This window comes from Puma concolor, chromosome C2 (genome assembly GCF_028749965.1).
Source record: "Puma concolor isolate L17-30 chromosome C2, mPumCon1.1.hap2, whole genome shotgun sequence".
Classification (NCBI taxonomy): Eukaryota; Metazoa; Chordata; class Mammalia; order Carnivora; family Felidae; genus Puma; species Puma concolor.
This window is the reverse complement of record NC_141675.1, coordinates 18563857-18584754: the sequence shown is the minus strand read 5'-3', so window position 1 is coordinate 18584754 and position 20898 is coordinate 18563857. Positions and strand designations below refer to the sequence as shown.

The 20898-nt window shown below is 40.7% G+C and overlaps 1 protein-coding gene across 4 annotated transcripts in view; it reads right to left on the bottom strand.

The window, feature by feature from the left end:
• The window catches only part of NKIRAS1 (NFKB inhibitor interacting Ras like 1), a 50984-nt gene that overhangs the window by 25204 nt on the left and 4882 nt on the right, over positions 1-20898 (bottom strand). For all 4 annotated transcript variants that reach the window (XM_086676269.1, XM_025913905.2, XM_086676270.1 and 1 more), the window contains exon 2: positions 18182-18292. In XM_086676269.1, coding sequence (XP_086532395.1) covers positions 18182-18275 — 94 coding nt within the window. In that variant the 5' untranslated portion in view covers positions 18276-18292. The remainder of the gene's footprint in view (positions 1-18181; positions 18293-20898) is intronic.

The window sequence follows — 20898 nt, the reverse complement described above, 5'->3', positions numbered from 1 at the left end:
GATGCTAAACCACGGAACTCATGGGAAACATTTTTGTATGCCAGTAACGTAGGATGTGTTTTCAGTAGAAGGTATGAGAAATGGAGACGCTTTTTTGTTGGGGAATAAAAAAGTAATTTTGTCCTAAAAAGCATCTAATGGTCTCAAGAGAAAAAAATGACAAAATCAGAATGTAGAAAGTTGTAGAAGGTTTGTGGAAAAGAATATTTGACAAGGAATTGTGTGGTTAAGCTAAGACTAAAATGAATTTACTTTAATATCAAAAGCTGGTGCAAGATTAGAATCTGGTTTTCTCGCTGTTAAAAGGACATACAAATCTTGCAGCACCTGGGTGGCTTAGTCGGTTAAGTGTCCAACTCTTGATCTCTGCTCAGGTCTTGATCTCAGGGTCTTGATCTCAGATTTGTGAGTTCAAGTCCCAAATTGGGCTTCATGCTCAGCCCATGAAGCTGAATGAACAAATAAATAGACATACAAATCTTAAGTGTCTTCTCCAAATATAAGTGGAAAAAGCTTAAGCCATCTAGACAGGTTACCTTACCTTATTCTATCTACCAAAAAATAAATTTAGCTCCTACATTTATGAGTGAGTTTTGTACCTATTTCATGACAGTCATTTTAAAACAGAAGCTATAAAGTCTCTGTGTGTGTTCACATGTATCTGTATGTATGTGTTATGTGCTATTTTCCACCTCTGGATAGTATTGCTAAAATTTGTTTTTAAAAAAAGTTTTAAGTTAGTTGGCTTAATTACAACAGGCATATCCTTAGAGTTTTCAACATCAAACAATTTAAATAATCAAATTTACTAGTTAAGTTCATGTTTATCTACTGTAGTTTGTCAGCAAAAATGACTTAGAATGATGGTTGATTTTGTCTGATGTTTCATGAAATTTTCACAGGTAATCTAGACATAATTGGTAAGAACAGATAGATTGAGTAGATAAAAAAAAATTTTAGGTAGGGGTGCCTGGGTGGTTCAGTTGGTCAAGTATCCAACTTTTGATCTCGGCTCTCATGATCTCACAGTTCGTCGGTTTGAGCCCTGTGTTGGGCTCTGCACTGACAACAGGGAGCCTGCTTGGGATTTTGTCTCTCACTCTCTCTGACCCTCCCCCGCTTGCTCGCTCTCTCAAAATAAATGAATAAACTTAAGAAAAAAAAAGTTTTAGGTAAACTTTTAAATTAGTTTCCCAAATCCACTTGGTACCTTGAAACCTTAAAGTTTTGCTAAGTGATGAATTAAGTTAATTTCATCAAATATCTAGATCATTTGCTAATAAAATAATGAAACATTACTAAACACAGGTTTACCTACTTCTGGCTTATTCCAGAGGAACTAAAAGCTGTGTTAATGCTATATTGAAAAGCTTAAAAGGCACAGGCTTCCAGAAATTATAAAATCATAAATTTAAATTTATATCATAAATTTAAAGAATGCTGGTATAACAGCTCACAATTGCTTACTTCTTAAGTTTTTATTAGAAATTAAGGTTTCTGAGGGTTAAAAATTCTAAATAATATATGTAATTAAAGTTATCAGAAACAAGAAGGTAGGGGCACCTGGGTGGCTCAGTCGGCTAAGCATCTGACTTCAGCTCAGGTCATGATCTCACAATTTGCGAGTTCGAGTTCCCCATCAGGCTCCGCTGACAGCTTGGAGCCTGCTTCAGATTCTGTGTCTCCCTCTCTCTCTCTCTGCCCCTCTCCTGCTCACACTGTCTCTCCCTCCCTCCCTCTCTCTCTCTCTCTAAAACAAATAAACATTAAAAAAATAAATGAAAAAAAAAATAAGGTTAATCTAAAACAAAGGCACCATTAGGGTAACCCAAAAGTAAACGTGGCATGACCTACAGGCAGTGGGCATAAACTGAGAAAAGACTGCCAACCAAATGACGTTCTAGTGGCTTTATGGAAGAAATTTACTCCTGCTGAGCAATTTAGGCCACTGCCCTCCATGCCACCTCTGGAAGAAAAAAAAAAAAAACAACTAAGCCATAGGTGACTTTTTTAAATTTAAGTTTATTTATTTACTTATTTTGAGAAAGAGAGCATACCCATGCACTCACTCCCAGGAGAGGGGCACAAAGAGAGAATCCCAAGCAAGCTCCACACTGTCAGTGTGGAGCCTGATGCAAGGCTCAAACTCACAAACTGTGAGATCATAACCTGGGCCAAAATCAAGAGTCGGATGGTCAAATTACTGAGCCACCCAGGTGTCCGGCCACAGGTGACTTCTTACAGGGGCTGGGAACACCCCTGCCTGAGAGACCAGGGTTGGGACCAAGACTGCTTCCATGTGAGAGCCTAGGGGGCAACCAGAGGCCCCAAGTATAGTTCACAACTTCGTGGACACCAAAAAATAAGCAAAAAGCCATGGCCTCAGTGGATATCAGAGCAGAATGCACCCTAATTTGTGGCAATCCAGAATGTCACTCAGGAACCTAGGCAGTCACTGATAATTATAGAGGGAAAAGTGTAAGGGTGATGGGCACAAGAGTGCGCTTGAGAATAAAAGCACAACTGCTCCGTATGAGGTTTTCAATTTTGCAATCAATACTGGAGACCAGATTCAGCATAGATATTCTCCTGGGAAAAAACACTACAAAACTCCATAGGAGAATTTCACTTTCGAATTAGGGTAATTGAAACTGTCTTAAAGAGAAATTCAAATTGGGATCCTGTGTGACCCCCTCCGCAAGTTGTCAATGTAAAGCAATACTGGTTGTTAGGAGGATTTGAGGATATATCTACCACTAAATAATCAGGCCAGCACGAAATCCCTATTATAGGGCTGTATGGCTTGTGAAGAAACCAGATGGCACCTAGAGAATGACCACTGATTATAAAGAACTAAATACATGCTGCTATCCCTAATATTACCCAAATCGCTGAATGGTATATGGTGTAGGCTCTTACCATATGGCTTTGGATTCAGCCAACACTTTTTTTGGTTGTTTATTTTTAAATGTTATATTTGAGAGAGAGAGAGACAGACAGACAGACAGACAGCACAAGTGGGGGAGGGGCAGACAGAGAGAGAGAGACACAGAATCCTAAGCAGGCTCTAGGCTCTGAGCTGTCAGCACAGAGCCCGACAAGGGGCTTGAACCCATGAACTGTGAGACCATGACCTAAGCCAAAGTCAGATGCTTAATCACACTGAGCCACTCAGGCACCCCTATTTATTTTTTAGACAGAAAGAGAGAGAGAGAGAGAGAGAGAGAGAGAGAGAGATCACACAAGTGGGGGAGAGGCAGAGAGAAGGAGAGACAGAATCCTAAGCAGGCTCCACACATCAGCGCAGAGCCCAATGTAGGGCTCCAACTCACAAACCACGAGATCATGACCTGAGCCAAGATCAAGAGTCAGATACTTAACCAAATGCAGCAGTCAGGCGCCCTAGCCAACACTTTTAGTATTCCTTCACATCCCGAGTCACATGGGACAGTTGACGATGGGCATTCCGGGTATTGACACAAGGATATTTGCACAGCCCCACTATCTGTCATGGTAAGACTGCTCATATTTTGTCTTTATATTGACCACTATTCACAGTTAAAATGTTTCATTGCATCAATGATGTCACTCTAACTCCTGAAAACTTCTGTTAGTCTTACCTGAACAATCTCTACAGTCATGTGAACAAACAAGGATGTGCCATAAATCCACAGAAAAAGTACAAGGCCCTGGACCAGCAGTAAAGTTCTGGCAGGTTACTTGGTCAGGTTAAGGCTTCTTGTACTGGGCTCTGTGACTGACAAGGTTCAATAATTTCCCATCTCTAAGACATTAAGCAACTGCAAGTGTTCCCAGTGGGGTACTGGAGGGCCTCTAGCCCAATTTAGCAAAATGCCTGCACTCTCTATACCATCTGGTAAAAAGGGAAGCCCACTGGCATCGGGTAGAACATCAAGCTGGCTTTGACCAAGCTCTTAGTTGCTCAAGCACAGGCCACAAGAAATTACTTTACTAGTATTTCCATGACCCTAAATGTGACCACTAAATGGGATGAGTTGGGCATTTTGGCAGCATGGGAAGTTAACCGTTGAACTTTGGGTCACAACTCTGCAAGGGAATAAAGATACGATATTTTCCTATTGAACAACAAGTATGGGGGGGGGGTCTATACGGCCCTTCAGCAAGTGGAGCCCTTAACTGCCACTCTTCCAGTAACTGTCCAACTGGGTTGCCTATAAAGGGAGGCTAGATGGTACATTCACAAGAATGAAACTGCCATAACACAAGCCCCTACATTGCAAAAATGGCATGCTTACCTACAACAACGGTGTCCACCCCACTGGTCCCCTAGGAGCTGAATTACATGGTATCTTGGAGCCAGTAGAATATGAAACCTTTAATGATCCCCCAAGAGCCTCCTACAGAGAGACCGCCAGACAAGTAAAGGAAAGCACAAAACTTATTCCTGAAGCTGTCTGGTGTATGGGTGGCTCCCCTACACACAAGGAATCCTAGTCACTGAGTTACGGTAGCAATCCAACCCAACCGATACTATCCTGTTTGAGACTAGAGATAATAAAGGCAGCCAATGGGCTGAACTGAGAGCTGCCTGGATGGTATGTATGCATGAATCTTGACCCCTTATTACCCTCTGCATGGATAGCCGGGCTGTCTATAAAGGCCCAATGAGCTCGGGATGAATGGAAAATTTTATAGAAACCATTATGGGGGGGTTATGGAAGGATATATGGAATATAGGACCCTGCTGCCTCCCAAACTATTTTCCATGTCTCAGCACATAGGCCTGTCTCACCCACTAGGAATACTGAGGCAGACACCTCAGCAAAAACCAGGGGCCTTACCTCCATACAAAGTTCAGAATTGGCCCTATGAATTTATAAACACACTGGGCGTCACAGTGCTAAGGTGGGTTGGAACCTAGCAAAGGGAGCTGGCATGCCCTTTTGCTATACTGACATACTAGCAGCCATCAGTAACTGACTGATCTGCTCCCATAAGACCTAGGACAGTTCCACACACAGGACACATACATCATGTGATCCAACTGGTTTTAGACTGCCAAATTGGTTATATTAGCCATCTACGCATGAATCAAGGGAAAAACAACACTCTAACTTGTGTGGATATAGCCACTGGACTCAGATAAGCCCTTCCCTATAAAAGGGCCAATCAAAATGCCACCATCAGGGGTGCCTGGGTGGCTCAGTCGGTTGAGTGTCTGAACTCAGCTCAGGTCATGATCTCACTGTGAGTTGCAGCCCCCACATTAGGCTCACTGCTGTCAGCAGAGAACCCACTTTGGATCCCTCCTCTCTCTGCCCCTCCCACGCTCACACTCTTTCTCAAAAATAAAAAATAAACATTTTTTTTTTAATGCCACCATCAATGCCCTAGAACTCAGTGTCATGTACAGATATCCTCAAAGGATAGATTGTGATAGGGGAACACATTTCACTGGACATGATATGTAGGACTGGGCTCATGAAAATATACATTGAAAAGATGCTCAACATCGCTCCTCATCAGGGAAATTCAAATCAAAACCACAGTGAGATACCACCTCACGCCAGTCAGAGTGGCTAAAATGAACAAATCAGGAGACTATAGATGCTAGAGAGGATGTGGAGAAACAGGAACTCTCTTGCACTGTTGGTGGGAATACTGGTGCAGCCGCTCTGGAAAACAGTGTGGAGGTTCCTCAAAAAATTAAAAATACACCTACCCTTTGACCCAGCAATAGCACTACTACGAATTTACCCAAGGGATACAGGAGTACTGATGCACAGGAGCACTTGTACCCCAATGTCTATAGCAGCACTTTCAACAATAGCCAACTTATGGAAAGAGCCTAAATGTCCATCAACTGATGAATGGATAAAGAAGCTGTGGTTTATATACACAATGGAATACTAATTGGCGATGAGAAAGAATGAAATATGGCCTCTTGTAGCAACGTGGATGGAACTGGAGAGTGTTATGCTAAGTGAAATAAGTCATACAGAGAAAAACAGATACCTTATGTTTTCACTCTTATGTGGATCATGAGAAACTTAACAGAAGACCATGGGGGGGGGGGGGCGGGGAGAAAGAGAGGGAGGGAGGCAAACCATAAGAGACTCTTAAAATCTAATACTGAGAGTTGATGGGGGATGGGAGGGAGGGGTGGGTGGGTGATGGGCATTGAGGAGGGCACCTGTTGGGATGAGCACTGGGTGTTGTATGGAAACCAATTTGACAATAAATTTCATATTTAAAAATAAATAAATAAATTAGGTTAAAAATATATATATATATACATTGGTGGTTTCATTTACCCTACAATCCGCATACCGCCAGGCTAACTGAAAGAAGAATGGCTTTTTTTTTTTTTAAGTAGGCTCCAACTCAACGCAAGGCTTAAACTCACAACCCTTAGATCAAGACCTGGCCGAAGTCAAGAGTCAGACAGTCAGATGCTTAAGTGACTGAGCCACCCAGGCACCCCTCGAATGGCCTTCTTAAAGCTCAACTCAGAACTCTCTTACAGATACCACAGTTGCATGGATGGAGAAGCCTTGCCAGAAGCCACACACTTGTTAAATTTGACAGAGACTAGCTGTAGCACCACCCCATACTCATGGTTAGGTACCAAAACCAGCATGCCTAGGGCTAGCGCCATCCAGAAAAATGAGGCCTGAGAGGCTGGTTGCTGAGTTCACAGCAGCCCAGAGACAACTGTGGCTCCAGACTGCTCAGCCCATCCTCCTGGGCAAAGGGACACTTGAATGGGGTTAGAATGACAACTTTCCCCAGAATGGATAGGCTATTTCTTATTAGAGTGTGAGAAATGTCTCAGACAGCTGAAGCGGTCCCTGTTGATCCTACTGGAGCTGGGGCCAAAACAGTCAATATAACAAATTCCAGACAGGCACTGTTACCGAAAGGCACTCTAGTTAGTTACCTAACATGGTTGTTTGCAGCACCTTGAATTTTACATGTACAGATAGACTCTTTGGCCCTTGGGCAACATGTCTGATAGGTCCCTCCCGTTCATGCACCTCAGGCCACCTCTGTGCTCCTGACAGAGGGCAAAGGCACTAGAATCTTCTCAATAGAGGGAGAGGATCTCCCCAGACAAGTACCTACTAAACATTTATTCTTTTATCCTTAGCCTGCTGCTTCTCTTGTTCTGGTGAAGGAAACCCTTTTCTACAATGGACATGGACAGTTTACAATGGGATTCATGCTATATATGTGGTTTGCTCCCCTTTCATAGGTCTCTTCTGTTGCTGTTTGCTGCTGTGGTTTAGGTCTTCAACTTGAACACGGTCTGGTAAAGAAACCTACTGCCAAGAGCCCCTCTCTGATGGCTCAGGGAATACTGCAAAAGAGGTGGGCATGGGAGATTATAAGAGCCAGACTGGAGAGGCGCAAGGTGTGAACCAAATTAACACCATCTTGGACAAATCTGCCATGATGACTGCTCTGTGATCTGAAGCCTTCTTAACCCTCCCCACCCCCCACGCACACTTTTTCTGTTTAACCATATCCTTGGGGCTAACGTCCTTGATCTACTCTGGAGATACTACTATGATTCTCAAACATTTCTTCCCAGGTGGTCTCCCAGCCTGTACTCCTCAGCCGCTAGGGCTGTAAAAGCAGGACTTATGGGAGGTGGGGTTGCAGAGACCCACTTGTAGCTACCCAAGACACATTTCTGTCTGCTAGTCCCTTTAGTAAACAATTTCTTGTCAAGCTGAACTTGTTGGCCTTTTGCTTCAGTCTTCTGTCTCCTTTGGCCTTTGGAGATCATTGTGCATATACAGTTCTCTCCCTTTCAGAGAACTGTACAATGGTCAATTAAGCGTGCAATAGCATTATGTCTAAAAAAAATTTACACTTTAAAAAATACTTTCTTGCTAAAAAATGCTAACCATCACCATTACAGCTCAGGGAGCTGTAATCTTTTTGCTGGTGGAGTGTTTTGCCTCAATGTTTATGGCTGCTGACTGATCAGTGTGCTAAAGGCTGGGGTGGCTGTGACAATTTCTTGAAATAAGACAACAATGAAGTATACCACATCAAATGACTCTTCCTTTCACAAAGAGTTTTGCTGTAGCATGCAATGCTGTTTGATAGCATTTTACCCACAGCAGAACTTCTTACAAAAATTGGAGTCAGTCTGGGGCACCTGGCTGGCCCAGTTGGTAGAGCATGCGACTCTTGATCGCAGGATTGTAGGTTCGAGCCCCATGTTGGGTATAGAGATTACATAAAAATAAAATCTTAAAAAAAAAAAAAAAAAGAGACACACACACACACACACAAATTGGAGTCATTCCCCTCAAACCTTGTTTTTAAGCTGTGTTTTGTTTTTTAAATTTTAACATTTATTTTTGAAGGGGAGAGAGAGAGACAGACAGACAGACAGTACATGAGCGGGGGAGGGACAGAGAGAGAGGGAGATACAGAATCCAAAGCAGGCTCCAAGCTGTCCGCATGGAGCCTGACACAGGACTCGAACTCACGAGCTGTGAGATCATGACCTGAGCCAAAGTGGGACACACAACCGACTGAGCTACCCAGGCGCCCCTGTTTTTGTTTGTTTAGTAATCTCTACACCTAATGTGGGGCTAAACCCACAATGCTCAGATCAAAAGTCACACACTCTTCCAAATGAGCCAGCCAGGTGCCCCCTTGCTGCTGCTTGTATCAGCTCAGTTTGTGTGATACTCTTAAATCCTTTGTTGTTATTTCAACAATCTTCACAGCACATTCACAGAAGTAGATTCTATCTCAAGAAACCACTTTCTTTGCTCATTCAGAAGAAGCAAATTCTCATCAGCAAAGTTTTACCATGAGATTGCAACAATTCAGCCCCATCTTCAGGTTCCACTTCTAATTCTAGTTCTCTTGCTCTATCACATCCAGAGTTACTTCTCCCACTGAAGTCTTAAACCCCTCAAAGCCATTCTTGAGGGTTGGAATCAACTTCTTCCAAACTCCTGTTAAAGTTGGTATTTTGACCTCTTCCCATGAATCATAAATGTTCTTAATGGCATTTAGAATGGTAAATCCTTTCCAGAAAGTTTCAACCTATACTCTGCCCAGATCCATCAGAGGAATCATGACCTATGGTAGCTATAACCTTACAAAATAAATATATTTCTTAAATAGTAAGACTTAAAAGTCAAAATGACTCCTTGATCCATGGGCTACAGGATGAATGTTGTATTAGCAGGTATAAAAGCATTAATCTTGTTGTACATTTCCATCAGATCTCTTGGGTGACTAGTCAATGAATAGTCAATGAATAATATTTTAAAAGGAGTCTTTATTTTCTGAGCAGTAGGTCTCAACAGTGAACTTAAAATATTCAGTAAACCATGTTGTAAACAGATATGCTCTCATCTAGGCTTTGTTTTTCCATTTATAGATTACAAGCAGAGTAGATTTAGCCTAATTCTTAAGGGCCCTAGGATTTTCAGAATGGTCAATGAACATTGGCTTCAACATAAAGGCCCCAGCCACATTAGTCCCTAATGAGAGTCAACCTGTCCTTTGAAACTTTGAAGTCAGGCATTGACTTCTTCTCTCTAGCTATGAAACTCCTAGACGGCATCTTCTCCCAACGTAGGGCTGTTTCATCTACACTGAAAATCTATTGTTTATTTTTTTTTAATTTTTTTTCATGTTTATTTATTTTTGACAGAGAGAGAGAGAGAGACAGAGCATGAGTGGGGGAGGGGCAGAGAGAGAGGGAGACACAGAATCCGAAGCAGGCTCCAGGCTCTGGGCTGTCAGCACAGAGCCCTACACGGGGCTCAGACTCACAAACCGTGAGATCATGACCTGAGCCGAAGTCAGACGCTCAACTGACTGAGCCACCTAGGTGCCCCTGAAAATCTATTGTTTAGTGTAGCCACCTTCATTAGTTACCTTAGCAAGATCTTCTGGATAATTTGCTACAGCTTCTACAACCACACTTGATACTTCACTTTACACTTTTATGTTATAAAGATGGCTTCTTTAACTTCTTGAACCAACAACCTCTGCTAGTTTCAAACTTTTCTTCTGCAGCCCCCTCACCTTTTCTCTGACTTCACAGAATTGAAGAGTTAGGGCTTTGCTCTGTATTAGGCTTTGGCTTAAGGGAATGCTGTATGGCTACTTTGATCTTCTATCCAGACCACTAAAACTTTCCCCATATCAGCACTAAGGCAATCAGTGTGTTCACTGAAGCAGCAGGTTTTTTTTTTTTTTCACGGTTACTTCTGAGAGAGACAGAGTATGAACACAAGAAGGGGAGGTGAAAAGGGGGAGTCAGAATCTGAAGCAGCCTCCAGGTTCTGAGCTGTCAGCACAGAGCCTGATGCGGGGATAGAACTCACAAGCTGTGAGATCATGACCTGAGCTGAAGTTGGACACTCAACCAACTGAGCCACCCAGGCACCCCAGCACTTTTTTTAAAAGTTTACTTATTTTGAGAAGAAAGAGAGTGCAGAGGAGGGGCAGAGAGAGAGACAGAGAGAGAGAGAGAGAGAGAGAGAGAGAGAGAGAGAGAGAGAGAGAGAGAGAAGAAGAAGAAGAGTAGTAGTAGGAGGAGGAGGAGGAGGAGAGAAAATCCCAAGCAGGCTCCACCCTGTCAGTGCAAAGCCCAACACAGAGCTCAGTCCCAAGAACCTTTGAGATTATTACCTGAACCGGGATCAAGACTTGGGACGCTTAACCAACTGAGGCATCAAGGCACCCCTGGAGCAGCACTTTTAATTTTCTTCAAGAACTTTCCTTTGCATTCATAATTTGACTAACTAGTGCAAGAGGTCTAGCTTTCAGCCTATCTCAGCTACCGCATGCCTTCCTCACTCAGCTTCATCATTTCTAGCTTTTAATTTAAAGTGACAGATGTGCAACTCTTCCTTTCATATGAACACTTGGAGACCACTGTAGGGTTATTAAGTGGCCTAATTTCAATGGTGTTGTGTCTCAGAGAATAGGGAAGTCTGAGGAGAGGGCAAGAGATGGGGTAACAGCCTATTTGGTGGAACAGTCAGACCAGACCACACACAACATTTATCTATTTAGTTCACTGTCTTATATGGGCACCGTTCATGATGCACCAAAACAATTATAATAGTAACATCAAACACCACTGATTGTACATCAAGATAACAAAAATAATAATGAAAAAGTTTGAACTATTGTGAGAATTACCAAAATGTGACACACAGACACAAAACGAGCAAATGCTGTTGGAAAAAATGGCACCGATGGACTTGCTCAGGGTCACTACAAACCTTAAATTTGTAAACAACACAGTATCAGCAGAACATGCCATCATAAAATGAGGTATGCTTGTATAGGTTTTTGAAAACTCTTGCTATAGTTTTCCTAAACAACCTAAATACTGTTGAATGATTTGTTAAAGGTTCCTTACATAAAATATCTGTAAGTATTAAATAAAAAATCCATCAAGTATTAGATTGAAAGGAATATCAAATAATGATAAACGGACTGGAACAGGAGAAACCAAATACTTTTATCGCTATCATTATTTTTTTCTTAGTTTATTTATTTATTTTGGGAGAGAGAGAAAGCTCAAGGGGAAAGGGGCAAAGAGAGAGAGAGAGGGAGACACAGAATCCTAAGCAGGTTCCACACCACCAGTGCAGAGCCTGATGCGGGGCTGGAACTCACAAACTGAGAGCATGACCTGAGCCGAAGTCAGACGCTTACCTAAGCCACCCAGGCATCCCACTATAATTCTTTATATTAAGGAATGTGTTTAAAGTTTAATAAAGAAAAATTATTCATAGCTTACAGTATATGTACGATCCTGTGATAAATTAAGCTACCTTAGGGAAATTAAAGGTTATTCTATTAAGACACAAACTTATTGGGCTTTGATTATAAAAAAATTTAACGGCAAACTTACCCAGACTTTTGTCATGGTGGATGTTTTATCCACCAAAAGTCAGGCTGGTCCTCCTCCCCCACCCTCCACCTTCAAATTTAAGCCTTTTAATATTTTGTACGTTATAAATCAACTGAAGCCATAGCTCTTCCATCCACTCGATCTCCTCTCCCACTCTATGCTACTGAGCAACTACCCCTCCCCCCACACCAGCAGAAGACTAAGGGAGCAATCTCTGGAGAAGGTGAAACAGAGTATGCCTGGACTGTAGGATAGAGGGTATTAGTTCCATAGTGAAAACGGGGCAGTTGAGTAACATGCTCCCTTTACTCCCAAAATATTGGCAGCCAGGTCTTTATTCTTTAGGTACAAGAATATGGCCAGTAAAAAAGGAAAATACCTAAATATACTAATATCCAGGGTTCCCCGAGCAAATGCGCCACCCAGATCACCTTACAGTGAAGCTCCAAGTCATAAACCCTATCCACACACTTAGAGCTTTCATTTAGCTTTTTAGTTCTCCATTCTTAATTAAGAGCAGATAACCAAGAATTACCAGACACTCCAGGAAAAAAAGACCAAAAATCAGAAAAGAGAGCCCTAGGGGTGCCTGGGTGGCTCAGGCAGTTGGGTGTCTGACTGTGGCTTAATTAGGTCATGATCTCGGTTTGTGGGTTCAAGCCCTGTGTTGGGCTCTGTGCTGACAGCTGGGAACCTAGAGCCTGCTTCAGATTCTGTGTTTCCCTCTCTCTCTGCCACTCCCCAACTTTTGAGTGTTTTCTTTCTCTTTCTCAAAAGTAAACAAACAGAAAGAAAGAAAGGAAGAAAGAAAGAAAGAAAGAAAGAAAGAGCGAGCAGAACACCTTAGAGGGAAAAGACTATGCAAAGAAAACAAAAACACTACCCAGTATTTACTAAAAGGGATAAGACAGGGCATCCATGAAATAAGAACAGGATTCTAAGAAGTGCAAATTCAACAGAAGGGCTGCAATATAAAGATGAGGAATATTCAAAAAGTGAAACAAAATATTGAGAGATGGAAGACAGAAGAGAAACTTAAAAGTTAGAGAACTAGTCCGGAAGGTCCAGCATCCAAAAGAGAGTTCCAGAAAAAATTATCCAAAAATAATTCAGAACTTAAGACCATTCATTTCCATGTTGCAAGTTACCCACTGAGTGCCCAGTACCATTGGTGAAAGGTAATTTGATACACCACTGTGAATTTCACAACACAAAAAAAGGGCCACAAAAGCTTCCACATCCAAAGCGTCAAGAATCACAATGGCTCCCAGCTTCTCAAAAGCAACACTGGAAGCAAGAAGAGAATCTGGTAAAGTTGAAAACACACATCCTCTATGAACCAGCAATTTCACTCCTACATATATAAGCCAGGAACTATCTATATAATAGCTGGGGTAAGTGTACCAGACTGTTTATAATAGCATTACTTCTAATAGCCCCAAACTAGAATTAATCAAAATGTTCACCAAAATAGAAGAGATAAATTTAGGGATACTCATATAATAAAATACCATAATTTATGAAGTTTAAACTACAGCTACCTACAACGGTACGGATGTATCTTACAAATATAACGCTGAGCAAAAGAAGACAAAAACTGAAGAATTGTATACAGTATGATTCCACTGACAAAGTAAACAACTGGCAAAAATAAACTATATCATTTAGTGATACATATATAGATGGAAAAACTATAAAGAAAACAAGGGAATGATTAACCAAAAGTCAAGGGAAGGGCTGAGTTGTGACTGGAGAGAGAAACATGGGCAGCTACTGAAGTGCCTCAATATTCTACTTTTTGACATGCATGGAGATTACAAAGATTTGTTTTATATTTATTAAGCCATACATATGTTTTATGAATTGTTCTATGTGTATGATGAATTTTATAATAAAAGAAGAAAGATGATAATGGAGCAATGCTTGCAAAATTCTGAATGGAAATTATTCTCAGTTAGGAATTCTATATCCATCAAAATTATAATTTTGAGAGTAAAAGGCATTTTCAAACATATGAAGACTAAAAAAGTGTATCATGTATGTTTCCTCAGGTAACTATTTGAAGAGGCCTTCCATCAACATTAGCGCATAATCATAAAGAGGAAGACATCAGTTCTAGAAAACAGACCCTAACACAGAGGTACAGGAAATCACACGGACAACAGTAAATATCATTATTCAGAAGCCCTAGGATTACTACCATGTACCAGGCATAGAGGGCATTTTAAGGGCTGTCATGACCTGATGCTCCATTCCTTTGTACAACCTCTAAAACCCATAAAAAGTCCTGAAAGATATGCTTCATCAAAACGTCATAAACCCAAAGAAGATGACAAGATATCTAAGAAACAGGAACTCAAACTCAGGAAGAAAGAAAGGTAAAGAAAAGCTCCACAGTGCTAGCTGTGTAATAGGCCTGGACAAGAGGATCACTAGCTCCTAGAAGGATATGGCCAAGGGGAAAAAAAGAGAGTATCTGGTATAGCTGACTTTGTAAAAACTGAGAAATATGTATACATGTAGAAGAATTAGCAAAAAGTATAAACAAAACTAAAGAAATAAAGCAAATATTAGCCTCCAGAATAACAAAAACAAAGAAAAGAAACAATCATAGTACAGAACATTGCTCAGCTAAGAATATTTACATGTGCCAGCAGCTCTTGAACTATGGTCTAAAGATCACTTGATGTCTCCTTTCAGGGAATCCATGTGGGCAAAACTATTTTCATAATGATCTAAGACATTTTTCTTTTCCACTGTGTTGACATTTGCACTGATGATGCAAAAGCAATGGTAGATAAAACTGCTGGCACCTTAATACAAATCAAGGAAAAGCACCAACTGTATTAGTTGTATTTTTCACATTTGCACTTTGGGGAAAAAAAGCCAATTTCACTTACAAATGCCCTTCATGAAGCATTAAAAATTACTGACTTTATTAAATCTCAATCCTTGAGTATACATACTTACATTTTTTAATATTCCATGTGATTAATGGGAGTGTGCATAAAGTATTTCTGCATAATGAATTGTGGTAATTGTCTGGAGGAAAAGCTCTTGGGTTTGAGCGGCAAACTGAAGTAGCCACCTTTTTTTTTTTTTTTTTTTTTTTTAAAGACGAAATGACAGGGGCACCAGGGTGGCTCAGTTAGTTAAGCAACTGACTCTTGATTTTGGCTAAGGTCATGATCCCAGGGTCCTGGGACTGAGCCCTGCATCAGGCTCTGTGCATGGAGCCTGCTTAAGATTCTTGTGCTCTCTCTCTCTCTCTGCCCCTCTCCCCTGCTCGTGTGCTCTCTCTCTAAAATAAAAAAAGAAGAAAAACAAGAAGAATAAGAGGAAAGAAGAAGAAAGAAGAAGAAGAAGGAATGACAGGAAAACTATGGTATTTGGGGGTATTTAATAGACATTTTCTCAAAAATGAATTAAGGAAGGGGCACCTGGGTGACTCAGGTTGAGTGACTGACTCTTGATTTCAGCTCGGGTTCAAGCCCCAAGTCAGGCTCTGCACTGACAGGATGGAGCCTGCTTGGGATTCTCTCTCTCTCTCTACCCCTGCCCCCCAAAATAAACATTTTTTTTAATAATTAAAAAAATGAGGGGCGCCTGGGTGGCGCAGTCGGTTAAGCGTCCGACTTCAGCCAGGTCACGATCTCGCGGTCCGTGAGTTCGAGCCCCACGTCAGGCTCTGGGCTGATGGCTCAGAGCCTGGAGCCTGTTTCCGATTCTGTGTCTCCCTCTCTCTCTGCCCCTCCCCCGTTCATGCTCTGTCTCTCTCTGTCCCAAAAATAAATAAACGTTGAAAAAAAAATAATTAAAAAAATGAATTAAGGGAGCCTATGGTTTTCAAGGAAAATAACTGACATTATTTGTTGTCAATGATGAAATGTGAGCTTTCAAGAAAGTGAAAATAAGAACTGTATCTATCCCCATGAACTCAGTAGCTTCCCAGTACTGATAAGACTGGTGATGATATTAATAAATGTTACCTGGAAGATCCGCTTATCTCAGTCAGCCAGCATTTTTCAAATGGCCCATTTACGATGTTAAAAAACCACTGTTGGGTAAAAATCCCATTCGTTGGGGTGCCTGGGTGGCTCAGTCGGTTAACTGTCCGACTTCAGCTCAGGTCATGATCTCACAGTCTGTGAGCCCCCAAGGCAGGCCCTGTGCTGCTGGAGCCTGCTTCTGATTCTGTGTCTCCCTCTCTCTCTGCCCCTCCCCCACTCATGCTCTCTGTCTCAAAAATAATAAAAACATTAAAAAAAAATTTTTTTTAATTCCACTCATAGTCCAAGATAGATCAATGAGATTTTAATGTAAGAGTGGGGATAGTTCACTGATGTGGTTTCGGATTCCATATCGCAATAACCTTTGAGTAACCACAACATGTTGAGTTTTAGTGAAATACCAAAAAAGAATGTCCATGACAATCTGGAAAGGCTATTAACATACTACCTCTTCCAATGATTTATCTGTATGAGGCCAGGTTTTCTTCATATATTTCAACTAAAAAAAACACACCACAACTGATTAAATACAAAAGCTAGTAGACATAATCCAGCTGCCTTCTAGTAAGCTGGACATTAGATTTTCCAAAAATGTAAATCAGGGGCAACTGGGTGGCTCAGTCGGTTAAGCGTCCGACTTCCGCTCAGGTCGTGATCTCGCGGTCCGTGAGTTCGAGCCCTGCGTCAGGCTCTGTGCTGACAGCTCGGAACCTGGAGCCTGCTTCTGATTCTGTGTCTCCCTCTCTCTCTGACCCTCCCCCCATTCATGCTCTGTCTCTCTCTGTGTCAAAAATAAATAAACGTTAAAAAAATTTTTTAAAAAAATGTAAATCAATGCTCATCCTCACACCAAATTTTTTGAAATATAATTTTTCATAAAAATGTTATCTTAGCATGTAATAAATGTATTATCTAAGAAATTTTAAAATTTCTCAGTTTTATTTCTAATACAGTAAAAATATTGAACAATAAAACCTAAACAAAACCTGTTTGGGTTTTTTTTTTTTTAAATGTTTATTTATTCTTGAGACAGAGACAGGGTGTGAACAGGGGAGGGGCAGAGAGAGAGGGAGACACAGAATCTGAAACAGGCTCCAGGCTCTGAGCTGTCAGCACAGAGCCTGATGCGGGGCTGGAACTCACGAACTGTAAGATCATGACCTGAGCCGAAGTCGGACGCTCAACCAAGTCACCCAGACGCCCCCTGTTTGGGGTTTTAAGAGGGTCAAGGGATTTTCTCCACCAGACATAAATTATTTTGGCACAGGCATAAATTAGAATCAGGAGGTAAAATATTAAGACTCAATAGTGCAGCATTTGTGGCAGGAGAGATTCTGAAACCAAAGGGTTTCAGAACTGCTGGCACCAGCATCATAATAAAACCAAAATTGTTAAATATTATTTTGGGAAGGTAGAAGAGCAGCAGAGCTCATCAAAATGGTTAATAAAAGTACGATAGAAATGTGCTCTGGGGCACCTGGGGGGCTCAGTTCATTGAGTATCCAACTCTCAATTTCAACTCAGGTCATGATCCCAGGGTTGTGGAATTGAGCCCCACATCAGGCTCTGAGTGTGGAGCCTGCTTAAGATTCTCTTTCTTTCTCTCTCTCTCTCTCTCCCCCCCGCCCCGTTTGCATGTGCTTGCTGCCTAAATTAAAAAAAGTGTTTTTTTTAATTAAAATAAAAAATGAAATAAAAAAAGCCAGGGATACTGTCCTTTTCACCTCTGTACCCTCACAAAGCCTCATCACAGCCGTATTTAGTAATCATTTAACTCAATGAATGCATAAATGAATGACATAACCCAATTCACAAAATTAGGTCATATTAGAGCAAACAGCTATTTCTCCCATTTTTACAACTTATACAACAGTACTGGGAAGTCATGTTTGAAACCTGAATGAGAGATCATTCAGTCTATTCTCAAGTCAGTGATTCTATGACTCTGAGACAACTATTCATTACATAAATACACAGGAAACCACATATATAAAAGGTTACACACACACACACACACACACACACATTTGTTTTCTTACCTGTTGTAACTTACAGCAAATACTCTTGAATTTCAATAACTAAGATTTTTTTTCTCTCCCCTATTTCCCCCCATTCCCCTGGCTTTCAATCTCTGTTGACTTCTACTACCCTTTACGTCCTTCTGGATTACACCTCACTTTCGTGTACCATCATGCACCTTTAGGTTAGCATGACCAACAAAAGACACCGAGCAGTTCCAAGAACCTACAGAGAAACCAGACAAAAAAAGTCTTACCAATTGTATGATTCCCATAAAGGAGCTGCTCCAAAATTGCTGTTTTCCCCACAGACAACAAGCCACAAACCACAACCTTGCAGCCCTTTCCCATCTTCTCTCAGGATGTCACTGTGAAGAGAAGAAAAGATCTGTGAAACTGTATACTGTTCAAATCAACCTTTTTCTTTCTATGTTTAAATAAGTCATACATACAGAGGGGGGAATTTCAAAAATAAAAAAATATATATATACAGTAAAGCATATGCTTCCAAACCCCACTCCTAGTCTGCCATTTGCTCCTTTAGAACAATCAGTTACCAGTTTCTTAAATATTTTTGCAGAGCTAATCTAGATAAACACAAGAATACATGTAGATATAAATACGTGTTTATTTTTTTAAAAACCCACATTTTATACAAAGAATACTTCAACATTGATTATGTCTACAGGAATCTGAGTCAAATCCTAGATGAAACCAGTTCTTGAAAGATACTTCCTGCTCATCAAGATTTACCTGGAAAAATCAACATTTAAGCAAAACTTTAAGGAGACAGGAAGACAAAAATTTGGATAGAGAATGATCCTAATTTTTTAGAGAAACATTAATGCTATTAAGTTCATCAATTTTTATGAAGTGAGAAACTGGATTTTGGTAGCCACTTGGTCATACTACTTTTTGAGTCACACTTCTTAATGCTAGAAAAATTGCTCAGGCACTTTAAACCAGAAAGAAAGTGAAAACTCCTTTCTCCTAGCTTCTTAACATATCCAAGGAACAGCAAGACCAGGTAATATTTTCTTCATTCTCCTCAAAGCTTTGATTTCCCAGAAGTCAAGGCATCAGAAGCCAGGGCAGAAAGGGAAAAAAAAAAAGTTCACTGAATACAACAGAGTAACTTGAGAAAGGAATTAAAATTTCCACACTGCCTTCTGCCATCTCCACCACCTTATTTCCCCCAATTCTCTTCTTAAGAGGTACAGAACATGCAGTAACTCAGACTAAAAGGGATGCCACGACTCCTTCAAGGCAGAAACAACTATGCCAAGAAAGTACAGGTGAGCATTCAAAGGGTTGCCAGGTACTTGTCTGCGTGTGCATGTGTGTTGTGCATCACTATCGTGTGTGTGTGTGTGGGGGGGTGGGTGTTGTTGTTGTTGTGTTTTACCAACACAATATTAAGCAACAAATATTAAGCAACAAATGAACTTCCTATAACTCTTCTCTATTTTCTCAAGTCTATAATACTTTATGACCCAAATCAGCCACGACACTAATCTGCTGACAGGAACAATTTTAATGCTACGATTATTTTAGCACTGTAATAACATAGCACTCATTTCCAGAGCAGTCCATTACATTTTACTGGTAGAGAAATAATCATCACTTATGTAATGCAACCGTTATTTCCTAGGTGGCATGCTTGGGATCCTTCCAAATCTTCCCAAGAATATTTATCACTTGTTTCCACAAGAACTATGTCTCTTAAGGGACTTTTTTTTTTTTAATATTTATTTGGGGGGGGGGAGATAAGAGGGGGAGGGACAAAGAGAGAAGGACACAGAGAATCCCAAGCAGGCTCCGTGCTGTCAGTGCAGAGTCTGACATGGGGCTTGAATTTAACAGCCCAAGATCAAGAACTGCGTGCTCTACCAAGGTAGTCAGCCAGACGCCCCTCTTTTTTATAAATATATTTTTAACAAAACTGCAATAGAAAAATTCTCAGCCTTTATTTGTAATTGGAGAGCTTTGTGTAATATAGATCATCTACGGTAGGTATCTCCTATGTCAGCAACTATGGCCTATTGTAAAACATTTTTTACACATACCTCTAAATTTATGATTAATCTAATGTCATCTCATTTATCATAGGATTCTACACTTTCTGTATATTGTGGTCTCCTCTAAGTTATGATGCCACTGAATCTTTAACGTTTTTTAAAAAAGGTTTTTAGTGATAATAGTGAAAATTTAAAGGGAGTTGCCACTTGACCACATGTCACCAAAAGGATAAAAAATAAATCTGACAGAGGATAAGAAAAATGATGGCACTATCTCTACAACAATTCTGTTGTCAGAAAAGGTTGCTGTTGGAATCTAAATTCTAATTTTTCTATTATTATTTCTCTTCCTCTAAAAATGTCTCAGTCCCAGCAGAATTTCTAAATACCAATACTTACCTTCTCTCCTCTTCCTGTTCAATATGAAAATGTCCCTTTACCACACATTGTATCAACCTTCAAACAAATACAAGTTGTTTAAAAGGGCAGGTAACATACTGTAGTTAAGTGAACCAGGCAGTTAAAAGGAAAAAAAAATTATTAATAGCAACAGACCTCCCCACCCATCCCCCCCACAACACACACACTCCGTAAAACGGAGGCTAATCCAAGTTGTGGGGACTGTATCAAACTGGGAAAATGCTGAAACCAACAGAATCCTGAGAAATTCAGAAATTAAATATATCAGTCTTTGGAAGTGGTTTTAATATATCTGCTTTAATTTTTTTTAACGTTTATTTTTGAGAGAGAAAAAGAGCATTAGCGGGGGAGGGGCAGAAAGAGAGAGGGAGACACAGAATCTGAAGGAGACTTCAGACTCTGAGCTGTCAGCACAGAGCCCCACGAGGTGCTCAAACTCAAGAACCAGGAGATCATGACCTGAGCCAAATTCAGACACTTAAGTGACTGAGCCACCCAGGTGCCCCAATATACCTGCTTTAAAAGTGGCATACTAC